Source organism: Chaetodon trifascialis, chromosome 15 (genome assembly GCF_039877785.1).
Source record: "Chaetodon trifascialis isolate fChaTrf1 chromosome 15, fChaTrf1.hap1, whole genome shotgun sequence".
Classification (NCBI taxonomy): Eukaryota; Metazoa; Chordata; class Actinopteri; order Chaetodontiformes; family Chaetodontidae; genus Chaetodon; species Chaetodon trifascialis.
In genome coordinates this window covers 10837695-10852444 of record NC_092070.1, presented here as the reverse complement: position 1 = coordinate 10852444, position 14750 = coordinate 10837695, and the positions used below count along the sequence as shown (strand labels likewise).

Sequence of the window (14750 nt, the reverse complement as noted above, 5' to 3'; positions counted from 1 at the left end):
GAAACACACGCCTGCTTTTCTACATGTTTGGACACACAGCCAGCATGTGGACGGAGCCAGTGCTGGGTTAAGCTAATTACACAGCTGAACTATCGGCTGTGAGCCTCCGTTAGAGGGCTGGATCTGACATTCAGTAAATGCCAGCCAGTCACCGCGCTATTAGCAGGGCTCTCTGTGTGTTTATATGTGTGTGCATGTGTGTGTGTGTGTGTGAGAGAGAGAGAGAGAGAGAGAGAGAGAGAGAGAGAGAGAGAGAGAGAGAGAGAGAGAGAGAGAGAGAGAGAGAGAGAGAGAGAGAGAGCAGCGGTAAGTGATGGCATCAGTTACATTGAAAATGTCAGTCTGAGTCTGGGATATTTTCGTTTGTACTTTCCACTTCGCAGCCTGCTTGTGTGTGTGTGTGTGTGTGTGCGTGTGGACTGGGGCAGAAACAGAGAGAGAGACATTGTAAATGTTTGTGTCTGTCTAAAGTTTGTTTAGGTCGTCCGTGTGCCTCCAAGGTCCTATCACCAGCGAAGCGTGCTGTATTGAACCGCAGCCACTCCCCACTGTGTCCTCTGTGTGTTTGGTTCCGCTTGGATTGCAGTCCTATTGGAGATGATTTAACACTTTAGAATTGATCCGCAAACAGCACATTCTGAAAAATAAGCCCCCTCTTCTGCTGTCTGTCTCCTTCTGTGCACCTCTCACTCACTCTCTTTAACAAAAACATGAAAGCCCTCATGCTTTGTCTTCATACTCTCCCTCTATCTGTTTTCTTCTGTCTCTTTTCTCTGTTCGTTTTTCTCCTCTTTTGCAGTAAACTGGACGCCTTCATCTACGATGCAGCAGTGTTGAACTACATGGCCGGCAGAGATGAGGGATGTAAGCTGGTGACCATTGGCAGCGGGTAACTGAGGCTTTAAGTCTTTCAAAAGACGCTTTTAGTGTGGATTCTCTTTGCTTCATGGTCTCATCTCACCATATTTTGGTCCAAACCATTGTGTCAAGTTGTGTAAATAGTTTTATGAATGTTTGTTTATGGTTGTAATGCACTGTAAGTACAAATTCAGGGTATTTGTATTCTCTTCTCATGCCACTTTACTCCACTACATTTGTCTGTCTTAGTTACTCGTTACTGTACAAATTAAGATTACATTTAAAGTACAGCTGACAAAAGTAGTCGATTAATCAATGGACTGAAAGTTAAGTAATTTTTCATGTAAAAACATTTTAGATTAATCCATAATGACAATAATTAGAACAAATAGTTCAAAATGAGCTGCACCTCCACCAACTACAACAGTAAAATCCTGCTTTTTCACATGAATGCACTCAAATTCTATAATTATGGTTAATATCAAATTCATATATCAACATGAAATGTTGATATTTTGAGAAAGAATATGCAGCAATGACTGCCATACTAACCATGCATAAATATGAGATACTTGCATATATAATGATTAGAACTGTTAATAAATATTATTATTTAATGCATGGGCATGTCTGAAAACAACACCCGTTGGTCAATGTCAGCTGGTCTTCCTGTCCAAAGAGATCAATTTCGAACAGTTTCAATGTGCCCAAAATTCAGGCTGCGCTCTGAGCAAAGCTGATTTCTGCAGTTTAACTGAAGATAATATGAGGCTTCAACAGTGTGACTTTGACAAATCATGTCGACATCTCCTGAAGTTTCAGTCTTTTTAGTGGTTCCTTCTTTGCATTTCCCTCACAGTGATCCCTTGTTGAGCTGCAGCAGCAGGATGGCAACACAACGAGGGAATTTTGTGCTAAAAGTAACTAACTTTGCAAGATACGCACTTGATTTGTCAACACAGACAGCTGAAGCCTCATATGGCATGTGGCTTTTGTCCTCCATCTCTTACTGTATAGTGTGCCAAACTTTTTTGCGACTTTGCAACGATCCCCCCCCCCCCCCCCCAAAAAAAAAAAAAAAAAGATCAGCTGAGTCTGTTGACTGTTTCGAACAGCTTTTAAAATCCACTTCTTTAGGTTGGCTTTCCTGTCATCTCAAGGGTGTGCTGTGGGTGCTGTCTGGTGGTTGTATGCTTTCTGTTTGTATGTATTTTGTATGTTTTTCCTTGTATGCAGAGTTTAACAAAGGAGCTATATAACTGAAGTTTTACTTACATGCTTTGAAGAAGGGGTGTGTTTGTGGCCAGTATGGACTAGGACTATTTGTCTTTGGGCCCAACCAAAATATTTTGTCAACTGTTGTATATCTGTGACCTAAATTTCCACTTCATGACATTTATATACATCGTGATGCATGACCTCTGTCCTTAAAGATACTTTTAATCACACTGACACCATCTGGAGAAATAAAGGTGAAAATGTTTGTTTAAAGGTTAACATTTGTGTTTTCTCTGTGCGTGTGTGCGTTTGCGTGTGCGCTCGGATGCGTTTGTGTTCAGGTACATCTTTGCCACCACCGGTTACGGCATTGCTCTGCAGAAAGGCTCCTACTGGAAACGACAGGTGGATCTGGCCATCCTGGCCATCATCGGAGATGGTGAGAAGCGCCCTCGCGCAGCGCTCTGATATACAAATTCAAAGTGCATGACACTAAGCACGAAGGCAAAAGGTTACATTGTTCCTTGCCAACATTGTAATTCATGCACACGTACACACACACACTCTGTCTCACACACACATAAGCAGACACATGCACACATCTCTACTGCCTTGTCTGCTGACAGCACAAAGGGAAAGCAGTGAAGTATAAATAGTCCTTTGATGTTATTCTGGACACAAAAGGCTGCTCTAAACAGAGGGCAGAGTGTGTAAGTTATTCTAATATATTCCTCTCTGCAGCACCAGATCTGTGTGTGTTTGTGTGAGTGTGTGTGTACGCATTACTCTATCTGAATCACCACATTCCTTTATTACAGTAGCCTCAGAAGTTCTTACATAAACAATTTTCCCACTGCAAAACAGAGTGAATGCAAGACAGCTTGAGCTTTTAGTGACAGATTCATTTACATTTTACATCGAAAGCGTTTTGCTGATGCAAGTGTTCACAGCCACTCACATTAAGTGCACTGAAGTTGATTAAATGAACATTGGTGTCATAATAATCCTCTTTAACTGAATCTTATCAGGACTGCAGAGCATGCAGGCCAAACTCCATCATATTTCATGGCTGGGTACTTTTTGACAAAGATCAGACTCTGTGTTTTTGTTTTGTTTTGCTTTGTTCCCCCTATTATTTATCCCATTGAGGTTTTTTTTATTCTTTCAGCTCTTTACCAGAGTCATTCACTGCAAATATACACTGAGGGTGTTTCTAAGCTGCATTATCTTTGCACCGTGCCATTCGCTTCAGTGTTATTCTACTTGCTATTTCTCTCAAATACAAATGGGATAAAAGTCATGAGGGGAAAGAAAGGTGAGAAGAGAAGGAAGAGAGAGGGGAAACAGACGGAGGGAGACAGCGATGAGAGGGATGGAAAAATGGAGACAGTAAACGTGTGTGATAGCCAAAGAGGTGAAAGAGAGGACGAGGCACGGGATGAGGAGATGGCAAGGCATGAGTGTGTTTCAGGTAGAAGGAGAGAGAGAGAGAGAGATTGGGAGTGAGAGGAGAGCTGGTCCTTGATAGATGACGGTGACTCTATGTCTTGGCAGATGCTACTCAGATAGACACAATGTGGGTGGAGAGCATATGGCTTTTTCACGGACAGAGAGAAGACAGAGAGAAGATGTGCTGAGGGAGGAGTGGAGGGAGGTGAAGAGCAGACAGATGAACAGACAGACGGACACAAAACTCATGGTCGGACCCAGACGTGGCTGAGGCAGCTGCAGGTCACATTTGGTCTTTTAGGATTAAAAAAACTGCTTTACTTTTGCCAAAATGTCCGTAGAATGATTTGCTGTGTAACCTGTTGCCTTAACGAAGTAGCTGTACCTTTGTACTTGTTTGAGCCCAGTTTCAGATCTAGTTTCATCCTGTTCAAATGTATAAATCCTCGAGCAACAGAAAAAGTCAAAATTCACAACTTTTGACAGTGTAGCAAGACCCTAATCAGACAGAAATATCACCCATCCAGGATCGGGAACTGTTTGTGCTCGAGCATTTATGAGGTAACGTTATTTCAAAGTGCAGATAAGCATTCTGAAGAAACTTCCATTAAATGACTGTCCTGAACTGGAATGGATTTTGTGTTCGGGACAGAATCTCAAAAAGTTTTGTCACTCTACTCACACGTCTTAAAATATATATGCCTCAAAACTAAATAATTTTCAAAAGCCCTGAAGTGTAGATGAAACTTGTAGATACTTCTGTTCCTGTGTTCCAACTGACTGGTTACCAGACTATTGCTTGAGCTGTCTGACTGCTGAAAAGAGAACAAAATTTAAATTTCAGCAATGCTTTCCCCTGGAGTCGGGGCAACAGTGCAGGCAAACGCAGCTCCCCACAGCTTTTCCCTCAAATGCACTGCATCTAAAAAAAGAGATAAAGTGACCTGTTGATTGCTTAAGATCTCATTTTTCTTCATTCTCTTTTGCTGCCAATTCCAAGCATGTCATATTAAAAAGACGTGCCATGGCTACCTCCGTCAGTGTATTTGCAAGTCTTACAAAAGATAAATTCTCCTCAATTGTCCCAAAGGGTTAATGAGGTCTTAGTGAGTCTGCACCCTAAAGAGATCTAGCTGAACACCACCATGATATTTGTCTTTCCTCACTAGCAGCCTTAGTTGTCCAGCCCTGAATGACACAGATTGGATTAGCCACGCGCCAAATGTCACAGAGGAAGCTGGGGAGGGAGGGGGGACTGAGGGAAGGGAACACGGAGTGAGGAATGAGAAAAGATAAGGTCTTTGTTGCTTTCTACCTTTCTTTCATTAACACTAAAGAGACAATTTCTCTGCCCTATCAGGCGACATGGACGACACTGGAAGCCTGGTGGACGGTGATGCCCAAAGAAATTTATTTTAAACAACAAACAAAACAGACAAAGAAATACAGTAGCATTTAAAACTCAAATCGCCCAAAATTCATACAAATGATGCCGATATATGAGAAATTATTCATTTTTAGGTGCAAAATACTCTGAAATACAATGCAGAACATCACTTCACTTCACTTTTAAAGTGATATTTGAAATAAATCAAAAACTTAAAGTGCAAGTAGTTATGATTTCACAGCAGCTTTTCTGGGATGTTTTTATGTACATGCATTGTAGCTTCAGTCGTGTTTCTTAAAGTAAATTTCTGCCTCATATAATGTCATATCAGGGTATAAACTATAAAACTCATTGGTCTAAGGCTTTTTCAGGCTCCAGTGAGACATTCAGTAAAGGATTTCAGTCTCTCTCTGTTCTTTCCAGGTGAAATGGAGGAGCTGGAAGCCCAGTGGCTGACAGGAATTTGCCACAACGAGAAGAATGAGGTGATGTCCAGTCAGCTAGATGTTGACAACATGGCCGGGGTCTTCTACATGCTGGCCACTGCTATGGGGCTCTCCCTTATCACCTTTGTCTCTGAGCATCTCTTCTACTGGAGGCTTAGATACTGCTTCACTGGGGTCTGCACCGGCAAGCCCGGTCTTCTTTTCTCCATCAGTCGGGTAAGGACCAGTTTGTGCACAGGAGATGCATGTTTGCATGTGCAGGCACGTTTTACAAGCATTCATCAGCCTGTTTTGTGGTTTGGGAGAACACAAAGCTACTACGGCTTTACACAGAATTAAAATTTTAACACGCACTTGGAAACAACAGTCTTGAATTTGGCCCAATAGCCATCTCACAGAAACAGGCCAATGAGTGTGTGCGCATGTGAGTATGTGAATATGCGGACCTGAGGTGGCGGTGTTCGTTCAGTGGTCGTGTTCAAGGCTATATGGTGCAACATAGCACTGCAACTACAGTGGGGGCTAATGCTGCATTATTGGGGTCAGACAGTGCTGTCTTTGTTCTATTTTCTATCAGCGGAATAAGAAAGCAAAGCATGTACACACACAAAAAGAGAGAAAGAGAGCTACTGCTAAGCGAAGAAACTGAGTGAAAGAGGGGGGAAAGAGGGGGAGGGCTGCACAAAGGAGGATGAGAAGGGAGGATGGGGATGGAGACGGGAGGGGGGATCACGAGGCAGCCCTGAATATCGACAAAAATAGATCCTAATTTGCAGCATGTTTTTGGGTGAAATCAAGGCAACCCACGCTAAATCAATCTATTCTCTCTCTATCTGTGAAAAGGTCAGCATTCTCCCTTGTTGTGTGTGAGAACAGAAGACATGGACGTGCATCCCTAAAAGCACTGCAGTGTCTCTGCACTATTTTTGAGTATGACTCTGTTTTCAAAGTTAACAGAGGGGGGTAGTGAGGAGAGGAAAAACTTTCAGAGAAGAAAAAGTGAGGTTGTTGAAAACGATGTTATTTCAAAGCTGTTCGTGAGAGTGATTTAGGGCAAAAGACATCCTTAATGGCCTATCTTGTGTTAATAAGCTCCACCAAGTGTGTGCCAAAAGAAAAACGTGATAAAGACTTTTTAAGCATGTACAGTGTTTGTGAGCTGGAAGAGGATCTGTTAGATCTCAGTTCGATTTGCTTTTGTTCCCTGAACCACAAAATAAGAGCTCTATTGCATTTTTAGGCAATACATGGCAGCTATTGTTTGGCTGTTAGGCCAAATGAAAAGAGTGGTTGTAGTGATGGTCATTTCTACCATCTTCGTCTCAGATAATGTGTCACCCATAGACGTAGACTGATGAGACATGGAACCAGTTTCTCATATTTTCAGGTCATTGTTAATTCAGGTTATTTTATCTAGATGAATCTGATTAACTGTTAGACACTGGAACATTTTTACTGTAAAGTTGATGGATGTGCAGCATAACCCATTGCAATTTGTCTGTGTGCCCCATTTAGAAAATATACAGTTCTATTTCATTGGCTTATGATGGACAGGGGTTGGTGCTGGCAGTAGGGCTAAAGCCTGATTGGAGTATATTTTGTAGCAATGTTCTGTGTGTGTTTTGTTGTCTTGGTGTGTTCATGATTAATTCTGAATCCTATTTCCTTTTAGAAATTATTGCCTTATTTTTACTGCATTATCTTCTTAAATCAATCATACATTTTTTTTTAGATGATTCACACATAATGTTTCATTGAAAATTATAGAGAGCCTAATTTAATGCTATTTCAAGTTTATGTCAATGGTGATAAAAGACTGTGTTGATTCAATGTTCTCTGATGTGCTGAGTCATTACCAATTTAATAAAATTCTGTTATGTTTGGCCAGAGTAGATAAATAACCATTATTCTGTTTGTCTCTGTTTCTGTCTCAATCCCACATTTTGTTTGATTCTCACTCTCTCATTGCATTTTATGTTTCCCTCTCCCACTCCTCTCACTTTCTCCTTTTCTCTTGTCACCCTCCCCCATTTATTTATTTTAATTTTCCTCATTCCCTCCTCCACTCCAACTTGTTCATCCATACGTCACCATGCAGGGAATCTGGAGTTGCATTCACGGAGTCCATATTGACATGAAGAAAAAGACAGATCTGGACTTTAGCCCTCAAGACAAAATGCTTAAGCTCATTAAATCGGCCAAACAGATGACCAACATGTCTAACCTGAGTGGCTCCCGTATGAACTCACCCAAACGTGAGTTCATGCACTCAGCTGGCCCCATGATCATGGACATGATGGCAGAGAAGGGCAACTTCATCTATGCTGATAACCGAAGCTATGCTCCTAAGGATATGATCTATGGGGACACTGGTGACCTTCAGTCTTATCTTGCAAACCGCCACAAAGACCACCTTAACAACTACATCTTCCAGGGAGGCCAGCATCCTCTGACCCTGAATGATGCCAATCCCAACACAGTAGAAGTGGCAGTGAATGCTGATGCAGTCCAGACCAATGCCAAGCCGCCCCGGACCCTGTGGAAAAAGTCAGTGGACACGCTCCGTTCTGTGCCACCTGGGCCCCCTCCAATGCCTGACATGCTGATGCCAGACCCACGAATGTCAATGAAGTCACAGCGCTACCTCCCTGAGGACACAGCCCACTCTGACATCTCCGACTGCTCCAGCAGGGCGGCCTCCTACAAGGACCCAGAAAACAACAAGCACCTGAAGCCCAAGGACAACTTAAAAAAAAGATCGGTGACGTCAAAATACCCAAGGGACTGCAGTGAGGTGGAGCTGTCCTACTTAAAAACTAAGCAGGTCAGCGGCGGAACCAACCAAACCGGGAGAGGAGGAGGAGGAGGAGGAGGAGGAGGAGGAGGAGGAGAGAAAATCTACACCATCGACTCAGACCGAGAGCTGAGCCTGCACTCAGACCCCATTCACTACCGCGAGAATCGTGGCCTTGCTGCTGATGATTTGGATTATCCCGAAATCTACTCTGACCACAGTGACAACTATAGGAAGTGTGAGCAGCCCATCATTCATCTGAACTCTTCGCCATTGCATCACACTGACTCAGATCTTCTACCAGACCCAACTTACTCTAAACACTACAGCGTGAAAGAGAAAAACCTTTCCCTGTCCCCACATGAATCCATTGATCGATACAAGCAGACACACTGTCGTTCCTGCTTGTCCAAAGTGACCGCAAGCTACCCACCAGGAGGGCCGTATACCCCTACTGTAGCTGCCTCAGCTTCTGCCACACGCTCACCCTATAATCGGTGTGAAGCATGCCTCCACACAGCCAACCTGTATGACATTACTGAGGACCAGCTCCTCACAGATCCCTTGGTCAGTCCCACCATGCACCACCAACAGCAGCAACAACCAGACGAAATGTTTGGTCTCTACTGGCCACAGACGGATGGGCCACATGTCCAAAAGAGAAACCGCTTGAGGCTTAGTCGTCAGCACTCCTTTGACAACATCATGCTAGAAAAGCCCAAGGATGTAGACCTTGGCCGACCGGCACGCAGCGTCAGCCTCAAGGAGAAGGATCGCTTCCTGGACTCCACGTCTGACTCGCACTATGCGAACCTCTTTGGCATGCGTCCCTACTCTGGCAGACTGTTTGGTACCGGCTCCAAATCAATGCTGTTTAACCACAACCTGGAGGAGAGCAAGAGGAGCAAGTCCCTGTACCCGGCCCATGGCTCGGAAAACCCTTTCCTCAGCCACTCGCTGAGGGATGACACCAGCAGCAGACTGGTCCATGGGCGTAGCTCCTCTGATATTTACAAACAGCTGGCGGTGGCCTCACCTGCAACGGTCCTTGGAGCGCCCCCCATCAAAACACGCAACGATGCGAACAATCTCCGCTCATCTGTTAAATCCACCACTTCATACTGCTCACGAGACGGGCGGATAGCCAATGACATGTACAATAAAGAGCATGTGATGCCTTACTCAGCCAATAAGACTAGTGCATACCCGGCCCCACGTGGCGTCCTAAACTCAGCCCAGTTCAGCAATAGACGGGTGTATAAAAAAATCCCCAGTCTGGAGTCAGATGTTTAGTTGATATAAGAAATAATGTGTTCTCTCCTCTTTACTCCTCTCTGGGTTTGTATTATAATTTATCAACTATGTTATCCACCAAGGGATGCCATAACCACACTACATTTTTCTTCTTCTCTTCAACATTGTAATCCAAAAGAACTTGTGCCCACTCGGGTATGACGGTACTACTACTACTACTCTCTTTGCAGATGATATCATCATTTTTGTCCATTCTCTGCCATGTACCAATGAGTTGGCTGCATGGCTGGTACGTTGCCATAAGGTATCCTAGTGTAATCAGGAGGGGAATCATTAATCCCTGAGGATTTAAAAAGGGGTAGGAAATGGTGTAGTCCCATTAGTGGGACAGAGAAGGTCTAAGTTGCCATAAAGGAGGACTCCTACAGGCATTGTTGAGAAAGCAGAGGTTGATTTGTGATTAATAAGTGAGGACGTGGTGAGGAGGACGGGAGAAATGATATTCGAGGGAGAGAGAGGAGATCTCTTTCTTTCAACCCCTCCTCCTTCTCCCCTTTTTCCTTTCCACCTCCACTGTCAAGCTTGGGGCTCTCTCGTTGAGGAGAACAGGCCTGACAGGGAGACCAGATGGGCACGTTTGATGTCGTGGCCAGACATGGAGGCGTCCCAGGAGGGCAGAGGCGTCACAGTGAGCTAGTCCAACGGTCTGCTGCTTGTTACTCTGACAAATATGGCCACCGAGACACCTGGCAGTGCAAGAGGAGAGAGAGGGAGAAAGGATATGAGCGGTTAAATGGCACAGAGCAGAGCCTCTAGTAGTTTTTGGCAGTTTGGTGTCAGTGTGCTCGGTCAAGATTTGGGAGGGACATGTTAGTGATGAGAAGCTGAGAGTAATGTAGGTGCTATCAATGAGTAATGTTTACAGACTGACAGATAAAAAAAAAAAAGACTGACTAATTGACTGATGGAAAAAGACAGACAAGCAGGGAAAACCTGAGGCAACTGAAGGGCATTTCATTTGTGACGCTGCACATAGAAAAATAATTGCAAAGTATTGCTTTTTTATTCTATTAATCTATAAGATTTATTAGGGATTCTGGCATCCGGATCCCCCTATGTAGGATTTTAGTGTTTGCTTATTTGGTAGCACAATAGCCATTAGTTTTAAAAACCTCTCTCCCACATTTGCTTTTGAAAAAGCATAGCTTTCTGAAAAATACCATCAAGAGTAGTAGATTATTTTGCATGTGTTGATTTTTTTCAGTGTCGGAGAAGACAAAATACACACAAATACACTCTCAGACACATGTTTTACATGTTTTTTGAAAAGGGACTATGTCTTGCCAGGTATGGTGGATGGATACTTGTACAATCGAAACCTTTATCCTTGACCTTTATGCTTAGTAAATCAGTGTCATGCTGTGGCTCCCGCTGCAAAAGAGCAAGAAAATGGTGGAAGGGAAGAGAGCAAAGAGGAGATAAACCAGGGAGAAAAGGATGATATGACAACTGTGTCCACCACCACCTTGTCTGAGTCGGGAAGAGGCTGGGCACTGATGTGTTTTTATCTTTTGACCTCCCTGCCACTGAGAAACAGGGTATTAGCTATAAAAACAACCACTGATGATTCCTTCCTTCTTTCCTCCTTCCTTCTTCCCTTCCTTGATCAACATGACACATCACTAGAGTGTTGGATACCCATACAACAACTTCACTTTTGTGAAGTCGTTTTTTTGTAAAATTGAACTTTGGTTGGTTGTTTGGTTGGCACAGCAGTAGCAGTGCTATACAGTGCCTAACCACTTCAACTTGGGAATTGAGTTGACAATTACTGATCATCAATTACTGTTGATCCATAATCAACCAGGGCTCTTGAGGATCTGAAGGCTACTTGAAACGGATCCCTTGGATACCTTCGTTGTGTTGTTTGGGTGAGATGTGGAGTGGGCGGGGCAAGATGGAGAGGGATGGAGCTGAAGAAGCTCCACTGTTATGTGCTCATCAATCATGTATCCATCTTAGTGTGGACTAGGTTGTTTGTGTGCATGGCAGAACTCGGGTAAGCTTGAAGTCTTAACCACAACATTTGGTTCCTAATCTGATTGTTTATGCATCAATTTGTTTCATTGTTTGTTTGGTCTTTTTGATAACACTTAGCAGAAAAAACTTGCACATGCACATACTTCCTTGTACACGCGTGCCCACAAAAACACTTTTTTGTAGCATTACACTGTACAAATTGTACAGTCAAAAGAAAAATCATGTATTCATCTTTACTGACTGATTGATTTGCTTGATTGATTGGATTCACAAAGCCAAATTCTATCAAATAAAATACCTCAGGATGATTCTCTGCATTTTGGGGGAGCTTCAACCGTAGCAACAGAACATGATGCGGCGCAGATTTTTTTTTTTTTGTAGAAAATCTTTAAAAAGAAAGAAAAAAAAGGAAAACCACAACATGGTTTATAGCGGCCGCAATGCAGAATCAAACTTTTCTCCTTCGATGTTTACCAGTCCTAGGTCTTCCAGTTCGGCTCTTTACCCGAGCTTGTGCAACCCAAGTAAAGAGGGAAGAAGAGGAAGAGAAGGAGGGAAAGGAGGGATGGGAGTACGGGGCTTAGAGAGTTTTGCTCAGGGAGGGGTGTATTGTGTGCAGCTCCACTCCTTGCAAAACTAAGCACCCTTAACAGAATGGAGGATGTTACCGAAACGTCCAAAATCTGAAAAGCTACCCTTACGAGGAAAGCTCAGGCAGGAATCTCTCTCTTTCCTCTCCGTGGTTTTTAATGGCAGTCGACTGCATTCGCCACTGTGTTTCAATTGAAGCTCCATCTTTAACAACCACGGTCATATCGCCCTTTTGTACTCTTGGAATACTGCAGTGAACCTCTCCTCGCTTCCCACTCAGCTTACCCATTGTTGACTGACGAGCAACATTTGTCTTTTTTTGCATCTTATCTGCATATTTCTTATTATTATCATATTTATCTCCACATGCTGCTTGCGTGAGCTGACAAGTGAACAATATGCACATGTAAAAAATATCAAACAGCACCCTCGCATTTTATGAACTCATGATGATTTGTTCCATTTGTTCTGCTTTTTCGGAACTGTCATGTAAACTGATGCTGTTTTATGTTCAAGCACACACACACACACACAAACAGACACACACAAACAGACACACACACACACACACACACTCAGACACACCCTTGTGATGACAACCCTGCTCTTTTTAATGACAAAAATGTATTTTAATTACATTTAATGATAAATAATGAGGTGATGGCATGCAACCCCAGATGTAACAATTTTAATGTTTTCTGTTTCTTTTTGTTAATTATTTTTGTTATGATGTTATGATCACTAATGCGTTGTAACCAGGTGTGAGTATATACATATTTGAGAGAAAAAAAATGACCTATGTTTAACACGATGAAGATGCTGCTGCTGTTTTGGGGGAGAAGGTGAGGGCCTGACCCTAGTGCAACTTCCTCACTGGCTGACGGGTCATTATCAGGCCATGTTTTGACCAATGGGGTCGCGGGTCAAGGGTCAGGGCTTGGTTCGGTATGGCGGGGACATCCTTGCTCTTCCTCCAATGGCAGGTGAGAATTACTGTATCACCAGCTCTGCTTCTCTCTTCCCTCTCCTTCATGTGTAGTCAGGACTTCAACTGTAAAGAAGATAAAAGAAAAAAAAAGCAACCCTCTACTTTGAGTCTGCTATCCCTCCAAAGATACGAGACCTCTTTCTTTATGGTTTGCTGTAAGAATAGAGCTTTTTTTTTAAACTAATACTTCCTCAAAGACTTTTAAGGAACTATTTTGAATATATTTAGAAATGACACCTGTATACATCGCTTGTAAATTCATACTGGAATACATCATCATGGAGAATTATAAATGATAAAGAGTAAAAACAATATTTTTTGTGTGAATTTCACAGGAGCTTTTCTGTACAGTGGCACTGTTTCTCTCTCTCTCTCTCTCTCTCTCTCTCTCTCTCTCTCTCTCTCTCTCTCTCTCTCTCTCTCTCTGTAGAGCGACTAGAATAAAACTTCACCATTCACAAGGTTTGCTGTCCTGTCAAAATTCACAATCTCCACACCGGGCTCCGTGTCTGCCTCACCTTATATGAAAGTAACTGCTTTTGTCAGTTGATACAGACGGATTATTTTACAGGAAATGAGAAAAAGTACTTGCTGATTTTCCATTGACTGCATTCATTTGTGCAGCTGAAGATACCGCCTTTGCCTTTTTGCCTCTGTTCAAGAAATAGAATGAGTACACCTTCAGTAGGAAATATGAGGTTTTTTATCATCATGATCAAAGGCTCTTAAGAAGACCTACTGAATTTAATTGATTCCCACCTCTACACACAGATCTAAAAGTGCTCCTGTGTCTTTAATGCCATAAAGAGTGTATTCTATCATTTAGTGCATTTTCATGATAACACTCCTGAATCACTTTTTGTTAAAGGTCCAGTGTGTAGGATTTAGTGGCATTCATTGGTGAAGTGCAGATTGCAACCAAAAACAGTGAAAAACCTGAAAGGCTCTCTTGAGCCAGTTTGTGGTTTGTTCGTTCTGGGCAGCTGTAGAAACATGGTGGTACAACACGATGGACTCCGTGGAAGAGGATCCATTTTAAGGTAACGAACGGAAACGCTCTATTTTCAGGTGGTTATGCACTAATGAAAACCATAACTGTGAATATTACATTACATTTCTACCAATACAGTAGATCCCCCTAACTCCTACACACTGGACCTTTAAGTGGATTGCTTCAAGTCTACTTTTCAGGTAAGACATTCATTTTCCAACACAGTCTCACTCCCAGCTTATCACATACGGACGCTTGGTCAGGACCTCTTGGTGGCACTTGGTACACCTTTAGCATAATTTTTCAACATGAAGGGTAGTCTGACAGACAGCCTGTTCTCACTAACAACACGTCAAATGGCTTAGCATTGAAAGTGAGAAAAGTCCACACATGGAGGACTGTCACAAAGGAGACCAATGTTTGTGTCCTATCTAAAGCAAAGTGAAGTAAAATAACATATGTAGTTTAATATCTGTAAGTAATTTATGTAACTGTACTTATTTTAAGCCAAACCATGATTTCTTCCTAAACCTAACCCAGTAGTTTGAGTGTCTAAACCTCTCTAAAGTGCGACTGTTTCTCAGTGTTAACCACATGTTTATTATTGTTCACAGCAAGCTTTCATCCTGAATTGTAGCCGTATTTTGCTGACAGGACATTGCATATTTATGCATGTGTGAGTCTGTATTTGTGTGTTTGTACATGTGTGTCTGTCTAACAGAGCATCAAGAGGC

General features: G+C 42.7%; 1 protein-coding gene across 1 annotated transcript in view; it reads left to right on the top strand.

Moving 5' to 3' along the window:
• grin2aa (glutamate receptor, ionotropic, N-methyl D-aspartate 2A, a) overlaps positions 1-13488 on the top strand; it is a 136833-nt gene extending 123345 nt beyond the window's left edge. Inside the window, exons 12-15 of the mRNA XM_070980461.1 lie at positions 800-889; positions 2418-2515; positions 5336-5574; positions 7457-13488. Coding sequence (XP_070836562.1) covers positions 800-889; positions 2418-2515; positions 5336-5574; positions 7457-9445 — 2416 coding nt within the window. The 3' untranslated portion in view covers positions 9446-13488. The remainder of the gene's footprint in view (positions 1-799; positions 890-2417; positions 2516-5335; positions 5575-7456) is intronic.
• Positions 13489-14750: the final 1262 nt, after the last annotated feature.